Source organism: Ursus maritimus, unplaced genomic scaffold (genome assembly GCF_017311325.1).
Source record: "Ursus maritimus isolate PB19 unplaced genomic scaffold, ASM1731132v1 scaffold_12, whole genome shotgun sequence".
NCBI classification, from domain to species: Eukaryota; Metazoa; Chordata; class Mammalia; order Carnivora; family Ursidae; genus Ursus; species Ursus maritimus.
In genome coordinates, this window is record NW_024423564.1 from 10,483,130 (window position 1) to 10,495,443 (window position 12,314).

General features: G+C 39.6%; 1 protein-coding gene across 7 annotated transcripts in view; it reads left to right on the forward strand.

Moving 5' to 3' along the window:
- PHTF1 (putative homeodomain transcription factor 1) overlaps positions 1 to 12,314 on the forward strand; it is a 69,631-nt gene that overhangs the window by 31,707 nt on the left and 25,610 nt on the right. For 6 of the 7 annotated variants that reach the window (XR_570261.2, XR_570263.2, XR_570262.2 and 3 more), the window contains exons 8-15: positions 1,904 to 2,063; positions 2,950 to 3,123; positions 3,229 to 3,318; positions 4,319 to 4,540; positions 7,242 to 7,370; positions 7,776 to 8,048; positions 8,809 to 8,940; positions 9,453 to 9,539. Coding sequence is in view for 3 of the 7 variants with exons in the window: in XM_008697760.2 (XP_008695982.1) it covers positions 1,904 to 2,063; positions 2,950 to 3,123; positions 3,229 to 3,318; positions 4,319 to 4,540; positions 7,242 to 7,370; positions 7,776 to 8,048; positions 8,809 to 8,940; positions 9,453 to 9,539 (1,267 nt within the window). In the remaining 4 variants the exon portion in view is untranslated. The remainder of the gene's footprint in view (positions 1 to 1,903; positions 2,064 to 2,949; positions 3,124 to 3,228; positions 3,319 to 4,318; positions 4,541 to 7,241; positions 7,371 to 7,775; positions 8,049 to 8,808; positions 8,941 to 9,452; positions 9,540 to 12,314) is intronic. The other variant, XM_008697761.2, reaches the window with a different exon arrangement.

A 12,314-nucleotide genomic window follows, 5' to 3' on the forward strand; every position in this document is an offset into this window, starting at 1 on the left:
AGTGTTAACCTAGTATGTAATCTAAGTAGGAGAATACAGTGTAAGCATGTTATAATTGTGGTGCGAACATTAAGGGTTCTAGAAGCATTTGCTTCCTCCAGATGTCTCCACTGTCTGTCAGATTACCCACAAGTCCAGGAGTCTACCATAAAAGTTTCATTCTGTGTGATCTTTAATGATATTTTAGATCACAGGTTTACAGAAATATAAATACTTGGAAAGGGTAAATATTTTAAGCTATATTGGCTACCATCTTGAGGGAAAAAAAGAATTTTAAAAAGATCAGGTGTTTTTCAGTGTGAAAGCTGACACCTCTTCAGAAATGGGATGCAGGAAGCTGGTGTTGATGGGCTGTAGGACAGAAAGGGAAATGGATCCAAGACCAATTCTATCTCCTTCATGATTTTGCAGTGTCATGACAACACTAGTCTGACTTGAAATACTTATTTTGTCATATATTAATGATTACAACTCAAAAATAAAGTGCTTTGGCAGCTCCTTTTTTGAAGATAAAGTACATGTTTCCCCCACTTTCCAAAAGTAGAGTGTTTCTATGAAACCTTCTGTAGGCCCAAATGGAATAAAGCGAAGAAGCAATCACCATGAAATCATATGGAAAAATTTCTGAGCCTTCTCGGACCCAAAAAATAGCCTCTCTCAGGCTTTTCTGATACCTTAGGGTGCATCTTGCTAACAGACACACAAAAGAGCTTGAGACAAAGCGCAGATGCTCACAGCTGCGTTGAAAGCTCTGGCAGCTTGATGCTGAGATGCTGAGTGTAGCTCCTGGGGAAGGAGCTCCGAGGGGTCAGACTTGCCACCGGCGGGCACGCTGCTTCTGGCACAGGCTTGCTGCAAAACAAATGCTGATTGCTAGTTTCACCTTACACCCTTTCTCAAAAAAGCAAAAATCCTCTTCAGAGTTCTTCCGGTTTGCCAACCATGGTCCTAACGTAGGTCTTTCATAAAAGCAAACTTTCGTTTTGCTTTTGCGAACTTTTGAAAAGTGGGGGATGCCTGTACGTTCACATACTTTCCTGAAGATAGGTTACACGCTTTAGTTTGCGTTCTTCATGCTGAACGTCGTGCTGCGTACCAGGCATCCCTGTTCTGGAGATTTTTACAGTCCAATCAGGAAGATAAGAGTATGATGCAATCACAGCAATGTAAAGATAGCGTAAGTGGTTACCTGCTGGCTAAAGGCCAGGCAGTCCAGCAGACAGAGTGATTATTCAGGGCTGAAGTAGTCAGCAGGAGTCAGGAAGGAGTCAAGAATTGCTGGTCTTTGAAGGACCAGGAGAGGAAAGACATTTCTCTGAGTGGCATAAACAGGTGATGTGAGGTAGGCATTGGCACTGTGTGTGAGAGGGAAAGTGAAGACTGAACCCACTTCCTTGCAAAACTGAAAAGAAGAGGCTTACTCTCAAAATTAATTGTGGTGAGTCTTTGGAGGCTAGAGATACCTGTATTCTGGCTTCCTACACTCTTAGGCAAGCTAGAAGCCTGAAGAATGTGATTTCTGAATTTTCTTGATTTCCAGAATAATATACAGTTGACTCTTGAGCGCAGGGGTTAGGGGTGTCTGTGGACCAGAAGTCTTACTAATAACGTGAATAGTTGACAAACATGTATTTTGTATGTTATATGTATTATATACTGTATTCTTACAGTCAAGTGAACTAGAGGAAAAGGAATGTGATGGAGAAAATCAGAAGGAAGAGGAAATACATTTATAATGCTGTACTGTATTTTTTTTAAAAGATCCGCAAATAAGCGGATCCTGCAGTTCAAACCCGTGTTGTTCAAGGGTCGACTTGAATTCTTCAAAATTAGATGATTTCGTGAAAGATAGTACTTTCAGAAAACAAGCTAGTAATCTTTTTTTTTTCTTTTTTAAAATTAGGATTAAAAAAGTAAAATTAATATGTAACAAAGGGACTGAAACTGACAATGACTCAAGTTGTCTGCATCCTATCATCAAGAAGAGACAGTGTCGACCAGAGATTAGAATGTGGCAAACAAGAGAGAAAGCAAAATTTTCAGATGGAGAAAAGTGCCGCAGGGTAAGATTTAGATGATTATATATATACATATATTTATAGATAAAATCTTTTCTTTCCCATGTAAAATTGCACTATTCTTAGACTCTGCTAGAGAGATCAAATAGATACTAATAGGTCTGTGTAATTTGTCTTAACAGATAAATGAAACGTAAAACCACAGGTCACAAAAAGGAGAATAACACATGAAGACTCTAGTTTATTCTTTTAATTTCTAGGACTAGAACTTGTTATTTCATCGGCTACTGATCCAGCCTTAGCAGGAGGCTGGTAGGTTTCATCAGCAGATCAGTGTCAAGGCCGCTGTGTCGTATTCCAGAGATGCAGTGAGCAGATGATGGGGGCTTGGGGAAACTATTTTCTAGGCGTAGCAGGGATGTTCTGTCTCTAAAACTACACTTCCATTGTATAGTCTTGAAATATTTTTCTCATTTGTTAGACTGTGGCATTTAGTAATTACAAAAATAGCTAATAGTCTTGAGCCATTACCGCCGCCAGGCACTCTCCTAAGTGCTTTACACAGAGTACGGCATCTAATTGTCACCGCAGCTCCGTGAGGTAGGTGCTTTATCATCCTCACTGTTCAGATGAGGAACTGGAGCCTCAGGTTAGTTACTTGCCTCTGGTCACATCGCTAGTAAGTAGAAGGGCCGTGACCCAGACGCAAGCCTGTGCTTCTAACCTCTACCTAATACATCAGTGAGCTGGTTCAGTTCCAAGAGAGTTCACTGTTGCTCTTCATTGCGACCCAAGTAATACAGAGGCTTGTTCAGTTTTGGTTTACTGTCATCATTTCTTAGTGTTTACGTGCTTTTTTGTTTTCACATGTGCCGCTTCCTAGAGTATTTTGGGCTGTCCCCTGTGAGGAAGTGGCTTTTCTCTTTGTTAGGAGGCTTTCGGGCGTCTGGGTAATGGGATGTCAGATGATCTGTCAAGTGAGGAGGACGGCGAAGCCCGGACGCAGATGATGATGTTGCGTAGGAGTGTGGAAGGGGCCTCAAGTGACAACGGCTGTGAAGTCAAGAACAGAAAATCGATCCTTACCAGGCACCTAAACACTCAGGTAGTGTTTAGTTTGTCAAAGTACCGGCATTAACTCCAAAGTCATTGAATGGTAACAAGATATTGGACATGTGTTCCTTTCGTTTGTTGGCTTGATTTGTGGCAGGTAAAGAAGTCCACTCCCAAGTGGTGTCACATTGCACGGGATTCGGACAGTCTGGCTGAATCAGAATTTGAATCGGCAGCCTTCAGTCAGGTAACGTATCCTTCTGACGGGTCACCGTTCAAGGCCCAGTCCCGAGCGAGTGTAATAACTGTATCCATTACGTTTTTTTATCGGTTGTCTGAGAGTAGTGTTTGCATTTGCCTGACCTCCCCTGCCACCAGTGGTCTGTCTACCTCTCTGGTGGCTTTCATGTGGCTACTGATCCCCAGAAAACGAAGGAGCTCTTTTCACTTTGACTGTAATCTTACAAGTGTCATAGATGAGCTAATGCTCAGCAAGAGCTTCCTCAGTCCCCAGAGGACGAGAAGGTTCCCTGATACTTACTTGCAATATGGAGCTCATTCTTCAGCTTCATTCCTTTGTAAGTGGCACTGATGCTGATGAAGACGTATTTTTGAGAAAGGACCCCTGAGAGGTGGGAGCAGCAGATTCCATGATGCAGCTCACGGGCATATTGTCCGTTTGGAAGGTTATCATTCAGAGGTGAGCGGGGTAGATGGCGATAGTGTGGTTTTTGTTTTGATTGACAAGGCAGTTGGGGTTTCTGGAAAAACTTGCGTGTTTATGTTTGTACTGTAGGAGAGCTGCATTGTGCATCCTTTTCTCAGTCCGACTATCCTTTTCATGTTAGGCTGGGCCCCCGGGCCAGGACTAGATCTGCAGTCACGCTCACGGTATTTAGAGTAGGGGACACCTTGGCTCGGCCACACCTATATCCAGCGTAGGTCCTCGGGATATGCTTGCAGAAGTCACTCATCCCAGGGAACTTGAGTGGAAAAAGCTCATGATTTGGCAATAACTTCTTAGAGGGAGTCCTTTTAAAATCCTGCTTGTTAGAGAGTCATCGGAGTTCAACATTGACATATTAACATGTTATTATTGTTACGTGAAGCCTTGTGGGGCTCAACGTAAGAAAGCTTGCCAGCCATCACCACAGATAACTTATTTTACTTTCATTTCAGGTGTCTGATTGCTTTTAAAAATGAATGGAAAAAAATGTATAGTTTTGGTTTTCTGTTTTCCTTGAAAGGGCTCTAGGTCTGGCATGAGCGGTGGCTCTCGAAGCCTCAACATGTCGAGAAGAGACTCAGAAAGCACCCGCCATGACTCGGAGACTGAGGATATGCTATGGGACGACCTGCTGCATGGCCCAGAGTGCCGGTCATCTGTCACCAGTGACAGTGAGGGGGCCCATGTGAATACCCTTCACTCAGGGACCAAACGTGACCCCAAAGAAGATGTTTTTCAGCAGGTGTGTAAAGGTGATGGTAACAGTAGCTAATACTCACTGTATATTTACATGCCAGGTACCATATTATCTCATTTGACTTTGCCGTAATCATATATGGTAGATACTGTTATTATCTCTCATTTAGAGATGAGGAAATTGAGCATAGTCTGTAAGTGAAGATGTTGGGATTAGAACTCAGTGGAGAGTACTCTGGAGTTGCCCTGCCCTAAATTTTTCTTCATAATGCTTTTTCTCATTATTTTCCTTAGAATGATCCTTAATGTTCATTTTATGTGAGCAGGGTTGTTTGGTCCATCAACCTCATATTTTCGTAGACATCACAGTGTTATACATGAATTACTAAAAAATGGCATTGCTTGCTTCTCTAATAATGTATAAACCAAGTGATGCTTTTAATTTGAGGTTTAATATTAATATCATAAAATCAGATAGCCTGGAATTAGAGATTCCTTAGAAGGTATTTGAACCTTCCAACTGACGTAGGAATTCTCATGAGGTAACAATAGTTACTTCTTCTTGGGACTGTTGTGATAGATCTAATGAGATAATATAAAGTGGTTAGCACAATGTCTGGCCAAGATGAGTACCCAGTAAATGTTAGCATTATTATTTGTATCCCCATCAGATGATCAGTGGCCTCTGCTTAAATTCTTCTAGAGCTGGAGTGATTGTTACTTCATGAGAGAGCTTTTTCTACTGCTGGGTAGATTGAATGGTTAGAAGTGGTTCTCAAATCAACATTTCAGATCTTTCGTGGCAATGATCGTGATTTCTTCTGTTTTGATTATTGTTCTTTAGGCTAAATATTTCCACGGTGATTTATAAATATCTGCCGGTGGATATTCATTTGTTGAATTAGTGAATTTTCTTGACTCTAGGATACCATTGATTTAGGTTACACATTTTCACGAAAAAAATCTTGCTTCATTAGATGTATGCAATTCTTAAAGACTAACCAGAAGCAACATACACTTTCTCGTTAAAGCCTTAAGCTTTTTTCCTTCCAATTTTGCTATCAAAGCTTGAATCTAAATATTCTTTACATTCAGTCTGAAGATTCATCTAAATTACATTAGCCCTCAGTCGTTATGCATGGCATCCTGATCTTGACCTCCTTTGCGCTTTTGAGATTTTCAGTATAATTTTAAGGCATATATAAGAATAATTAGGTTATATGAAACTCACCATATCAAAAGGAATTCATATCTCCCAATTCCCCTGCCTACCCTGTTCTTTTATTCCCCATATTTTTGAATGCCACCACTGACCACCTAAGGCAGAAACCTTGCAGACCCCACCGTCTTAATTGGTCCTCATATCCTCTTGACTCCACTGAATAATATCTGTCTACTTGTGTCTCCCCTGCTCGGGGCTCTCTGGATCCTTACAGAAGCTTCTGTGGGCTCGCTCCCTTCATCTGCTCTTCCACAAGACGGCCAGAATGATGCCATCCCTCTTAAAATCCTTTAACTACTATTTTCCCCCATTGGGATTATTTGCTTCTGTTTCTTCATTTGCTCCCTGACCATCCCCCCGCCCCCACTCTGAACTTCTTTCAGAGCTGTACTGTTCCCCATGTGCCTCTGGCTTATTTGCCTGGAACACACTTTTCTCTGACACTCGTTCCTTTGGCTCACTCCTTTTTCTTTTTCGGGTCTTGGCTTGAATGATACTTCCTTAGGAAGCCTTTTTCATTTGCTCCTGAAGCCCTCTTTCCTTCCCTTACCATGCCGTCTGGTAACTTTACTTAATCATGTCTCCATCAGTCTGTAAGGTCCTTCATGTCAAGGACAGCGTCTGTCTTGTTCTCCATTGTATCTGTGGTGCATGTTACATAGGCGGTGCTTCATACATTTTTTGGCTTCATCAATGAATAAATCAATAAATGCTCATCAGCATTATGCTAAGCATTGTAGTCGAAAGAGAAGAAATACACCATGTGGTCCTTTTTTTAGAAATTTATATTTTAGTTTGAGGACAAGATGATTATAGGGGAAGTAAGTAGAGGACATTAGAAAAGTAGCATATAATTACATGCTAATTTGTCTGATATAGACTCTAAGGGTCTTTGATTTCAGAGAAGGGCAGAATATATAGGCTTGTGGCAGTGAGCTGACTGTGTTGGTGAAATGGGACTTGAGTTGGTACTTGAAGAATAAGAACTTATATGGCAGAAGAAAGTAGCACTTTTTAAAAAATCTTGAGCTTTCTCCTCTTGAGCTTTCTTTTCTGTGCTTTTCTGCATCCTGATTAGATCAGAGAAAAGCTGAACTCCTCAGTCATTCATGTAACATGTAAGGCCTATTAGCGGCTCTCCTACCTAACTTCCTTCTACCTCCGGTGCAGTCACGTTGTTCTAGAAATACTTTTCTCCTTAACATACCACGAATACACCAAGCTTAGCCTCACTTCCAGACATTTAGACAGGGAGGCCACCTTGGAGATCACGGAATCCTACTTCCCGTCATCACAGAAGCTGTTTAGCCTCTCTCCAGGTAAGAAATTGGCTTATTGAAGAGAAAGGGACCAGAGATGAGCATCATAGAGGCGGCCATTGGCGCGATGAGCTCTGGGAAGGAGAGAATAGAATGATGAGGTCCAACACTGGCGAATGTGGCCTGAGAACTGAACATTGGGGAAAAAATCCAACGGAGGAAAGAAAGAAGGGTGGATGAAAATAGTTTTATATTTTTCTTTTTAGAACCACTTATTCTGGCTTCAGAACTCAAGTCCTGCCTCTGATCGAGTTAGTGCAATAATCTGGGAAGGGAATGAGTGCAAAAAGATGGATATGTCTGTGTTGGAAATAAGTGGCATCATCATGAGCCGGGTGAGGTTTCATGAGTTTTCAAACTTCTCAGAAAACTGTTTAATGATCAGCTATTTCATAAGATCTATTCATGATCAAAAGTCTAACTGCTTTTGAAACAAAATATATATATTTTAAATTTTGTAGTTAGAATCTTGACTTGGTAGTATATTTTTGTATTTGTGACAAAGTTCTCTGCGAACATGATCAATTATTCAGGTATACTCTGCAAATATTCCTTATCTTATGTAAGCCTGAATTTTAATGAAATGGAAGAGTCCTAAATCTGCACATCGTTTTTATTTGCACTTCTTTTAGCCGTAAAACAGATTTAGTTTTTAATAATCTAAATGGTACTTGATGAATACTGCTTTGTAACTCCATTTAACTGTGTAATAATGATGGACATTTTAAATTAATTCCCAGGTCAATGCATATCAGCAAGGAGTAGGTTATCAGATGCTGGGAAATGTCGTCACCATTGGATTAGCATTTTTTCCTTTTTTACATCGACTTTTCCGTGAGAAGAGCCTCGACCAGCTAAAGTCCATTTCAGCTGAGGAGATCATTACTCTCTTTTGTGGGGCACCACCTGTTACACCTATTATTATTCTGTCTATGATTAATTTTTTTGAACGATTGTGTCTTACTTGGATTTTTTTTTTCATGATGTGTGTGGCAGAGAGAACATATAAGCAGGTCAGTAGAGAAGTAAAATTCCTTGCCTCTGCTTTTGCGTATGATATTTCCTTGAGTTGATTTCGTTCTCTTGATTTGTTCTCTCTCCAAAAGCTCACGTGGGCAATGAAGGATTGACGAGTGGGCTTTTGGTATTTGTGGGTCTAACACTCGTGATATTGATTATTCACAGATGACATGTTGTAATCCGGCATCTTGCTGAGCTCACGGGTAGGAGTAAGGGATTTAGGCAGAGGCCTAGAGCCTAGCGGACTCGACAGCACCTGTACCTCAGTGTGCCTTTAGGCTTGTTGGCCCGTAACATCTGTAGCTGTTCCCCAAGTCAAAATGTTTCCATGGCAACTGGTCCAGTGAGAAATAGAGTTATTGAATTTCGATAAGAATTAGGAATTGAGGACTTGATGTCATGGTGATATGTGCAAAAAACGTGATTTTGAATGGAAACGTAATCTGGGACTAAACCAGAATTCTGTATAAACATTTGTGTTTGTGAAGTTGGGGATTCACAAAGGTCTCCAAAGACTATTCCTTGAAAATGTCAAGAGTGTATCATATTATGAAGACATAAATGACGATGGAATGTGCTTTGGAAGCAACAGGGTTCATGAGCTATTGACTTGGTCTAAGTGATCACTGATTAGCATTTCATCCCTTTATTATTGTTTATATACCGGGAATATTGCTTAAATTACATAAATAAATACACAGAGACACACATGTACCTTTTACTTTGTGATTTTTTTTTTTAAACCTCCTCTAGAGATTTTTATTTGCAAAACTCTTCAGCCATATTACCTCTGCCCGGAAAGCTAGGAAATATGAAATACCTCATTTCAGACTTAAAAAAGTGGAGAACATTAAGATATGGTTATCACTGCGTTCCTTTCTAAAGGTGAGCTTCATTAGACTAGCCACAGAATGTATGCGAGAATATGTGGGAAACCTGCCCACTGAAATTGCTGGTGGCCGATACTCAGGGAGCGGTATGGTTAGTTCTGTGCACTGGACAGATCGTGTCAGTGGCCGACAGGCATGCTGGACCCCAAGTTGGAAGTGACGTATCTGCTGAGCTGTTAGAGGGCAGTAAAGAAGAGCTTAGAAAGGGAGAAGACAATTTAAATTCCTAGGGCAGAATCATAAACTGAAAGTCTTTTTCTGACTTTTTGGAAAATATTCCAGCTGAAAATACATCAGTGAATCACTCACACCCTTAATTTGGAACAGCATGAATTTTGGTGCTTAAAGTTAAACATGTCCAAAATGTGTTAAAATCCTACGCCAGGAACTTCTTATAAATGTTTATTTTCACATTAATGTAGTAAAATTCAGAGTGTGAATGATGCGAGGGCCTTTGCTGTCTCTAACTATAATCTTAAACGTTAACTTATGTGTCTCACTCCACAGAGACGGGGTCCACAGCGTTCAGTTGATGTAGTTGTATCTTCAGTCTTCTTACTGACACTTTCAATTGCTTTCATTTGTTGTGCCCAGGTAAGCGTTTCGTATCTGTCTTAATGAAAAATGGAAATTCTAATATGGTTCAGTATCTGTTTTAGATGTGTGCGCGTGTGTGTATGTGCGCATGAGACAAAAATTTATTTCTCAAGAGCAAGGCACCAGCATGGTTATGTTGAAATATCTATTTTTTAAAATGTATCTAAATTTCTTTTACTATTTTGAATACTTGTTAATTTTCCTTACTTTTGAAATGAGAATGAAGTAATTCTGAGTGCTTTAAGACTCTAAGATCACTCTAATTTTAGCTGGCAATTTTTGACTGATGATAAAGCTGTCGTGCCATGAGGGTTACAAAATATTCATTTATCTAACTCCATCTTTTCTTCCACACATTTGTTAGTTGTCACTCTATGGTTGACCTTTCCTTTGTTTCCCCTCCCTTCCTCCCTCCCTTCCTTCCTTCCTTTCTTTCTTTTATTATAGACTCATATATTCTGATTTTTATCCAATAGATTGTAATCTATTACTCTATTTCTTTTGAGGCCTAAATTGTCCCAGGTTTGGCCAGTGGGAGACCCTTGAAGCCCCCTCCTGTATCCTTTCAACAGGTCCCTGTATCTTTTTGTGGGGTGTGGGGGTGGACCTCTGTGCTTTCTTCATTGCAAGAAGTTACAGGCTTATCTTGTATTGTTCCATTTATTGAGTTTTAACTTAATTCTGCTGTGGTCAGAGAACACATTCTGAATGTTTTCACTCCTTAGAAATTTGTGGAGGCTTGCTTTGTTATCTGGCATATGGTCAGTTTCATTAAATCCCCATCAGCGCTTTGAAAGAACTTGTATTCTGTTGTTTGGGTGAGCAACATTCTTTCTACATAAATTAGTCCAAGTTTATTCATTGTATTGCTTGCATCCTCTGCTTCTTTACTCATGTTTTTGGTCTGTTTATTCTGTCAGCCATTGGCAGAAGTGTGTCCACTGTGATGGTGAATTTCTCTTTTTTTCCTTTAATCTCTGTCAGTTTTCATTTCATATATCTCGAAGCTGACTTTTATGACCTTCATAGTTATTCTTTTCTCAACCCAGGACCACGTGTTGCATTTAGTTGTTCTGTCTCTTTAGTCTTCTTTAACCTGGAAAAGTGTCAGGCTGTCTTTGTCTTTCATGATCTTATGAAATGTCTCCGAATCTAATGCTTCTTAACTTAAAGTCTACACCAGCTATCTTTTGATTAGTTTTTGCATGTTATGTCTTTGTCCACCCTTTCATTTATTTTGTCTTCATATTTGAGTCATGTTTCCTGTAATCAACATATCCTTTTTTTTTGGTTGCTTGTTTCTTAATCCAGCTTCACAGTCTTAGTGTTTTGGATTGTCTGGTTCATTTACATTTAATGTAATTGCCATAAATACAAATACTATTTAGTTCCTATTTGGTCTCCCTGTTAATTTTCCTTTTTCTCTACTTTCTTGCGATCTTTTATTAATCTAATATTTTATAATATTCCATTTAATCCTCTCTGTTAACTTGTTATATGTTCTTTTACTACACCGACCTCAAAGATTACAATGTACATCCTTAGCTTATTATAGTCTAATAAATTATTAATTTCTGCTTCCTTGATAATGCTCGGACCTTTTACACTTTATCTCATTTACCCATTCACCCATTATTAGTGTTCCTCATTTAAATTTTACATATATTTTAAAACTACAAGATGTAATTATTATTTTTTATAGTCAATTATTCATTTATATTTACCTACATATTTACCCTCTTCATTGCTTTTCATTAGTTCTTGCATTTCTGTTTTTCTCTAGAATTATTTTCCCCCGTTTGAATAATCTGCTTGGTGATGTATTCTGTTTTCGTTTGTTTAAAAATGTCTTTTATCACTTTCATGTTTAAAGGATGGTTTTGCTGAGTATACATTTCTGGGTTTGCCACTTTCAGGCAAGGATTCTGTTGTCTTCTGATTTCCATGTTTTCTCTTGAGAGATCAGCTATTAGTCTTATTGCTCCTCTTTCAAAAGGAATGTCCTTTTTCTCTGGCTGATTTTAAGAGTTTTTCTTTGTGTTTGGTTTTATAGCCATTTGGCTGTGGTTTGTGTGTTATCTATTGCTACACAACAAATTGCCCTGCCGAAGAGGTGGGCCTAGGTTGTTACTAGTTGTTAGTTTCATGCCCTAGTTATAACTGATTGGAGGGGGGAATTGACTCAGGCTAAGCTAAATGTATCTCTCTTTCGGAAATGAGAACTGAAAAGCTGAGATATCAGTTGTGGACTTTGGAAAAGAAAGGTCTGTAGGGGTCAGTGCAGCCAGTAGGGTGTTATGATAAACCAAAGCTGGAACAAATCAAAGTTGGGGGGAGCAGTAAACAAGGGTCTTGTAAGGCAACAGAATTAGCTAAGAGGAGTGGTGACAGGAGCCCAAATGGCCCTCGAGGAAGAGAGATGGAGAAGGAGGCTGCTCTGTGACTTCCTGGTTTTCCAAAGGCCAGCATTTGGTTTCAGTGAGGGTGCTCTGTATATTTTTCAATCAATTCCATTTTACCTTGGGCTTGCTTGAGTAAATTTTGAAAAAACCAAAGACTTTTATCAGAAAACTGGACACATAATAGGCGCTTGATAACTTGTAGCTGCTGCTGCTGCTGTTATTCGGATCCTCAAATGGAGTAGAGAACTGATCCTTAGGACTTTGTAGTCATACCAGTAGGATGAGCCACATATTTTAGGAAGCTCTACTAGTCATATAAATGCAAATTTAATACTTTGAAAAGTGGTTACCATGTAATCGTGAGTGGGCA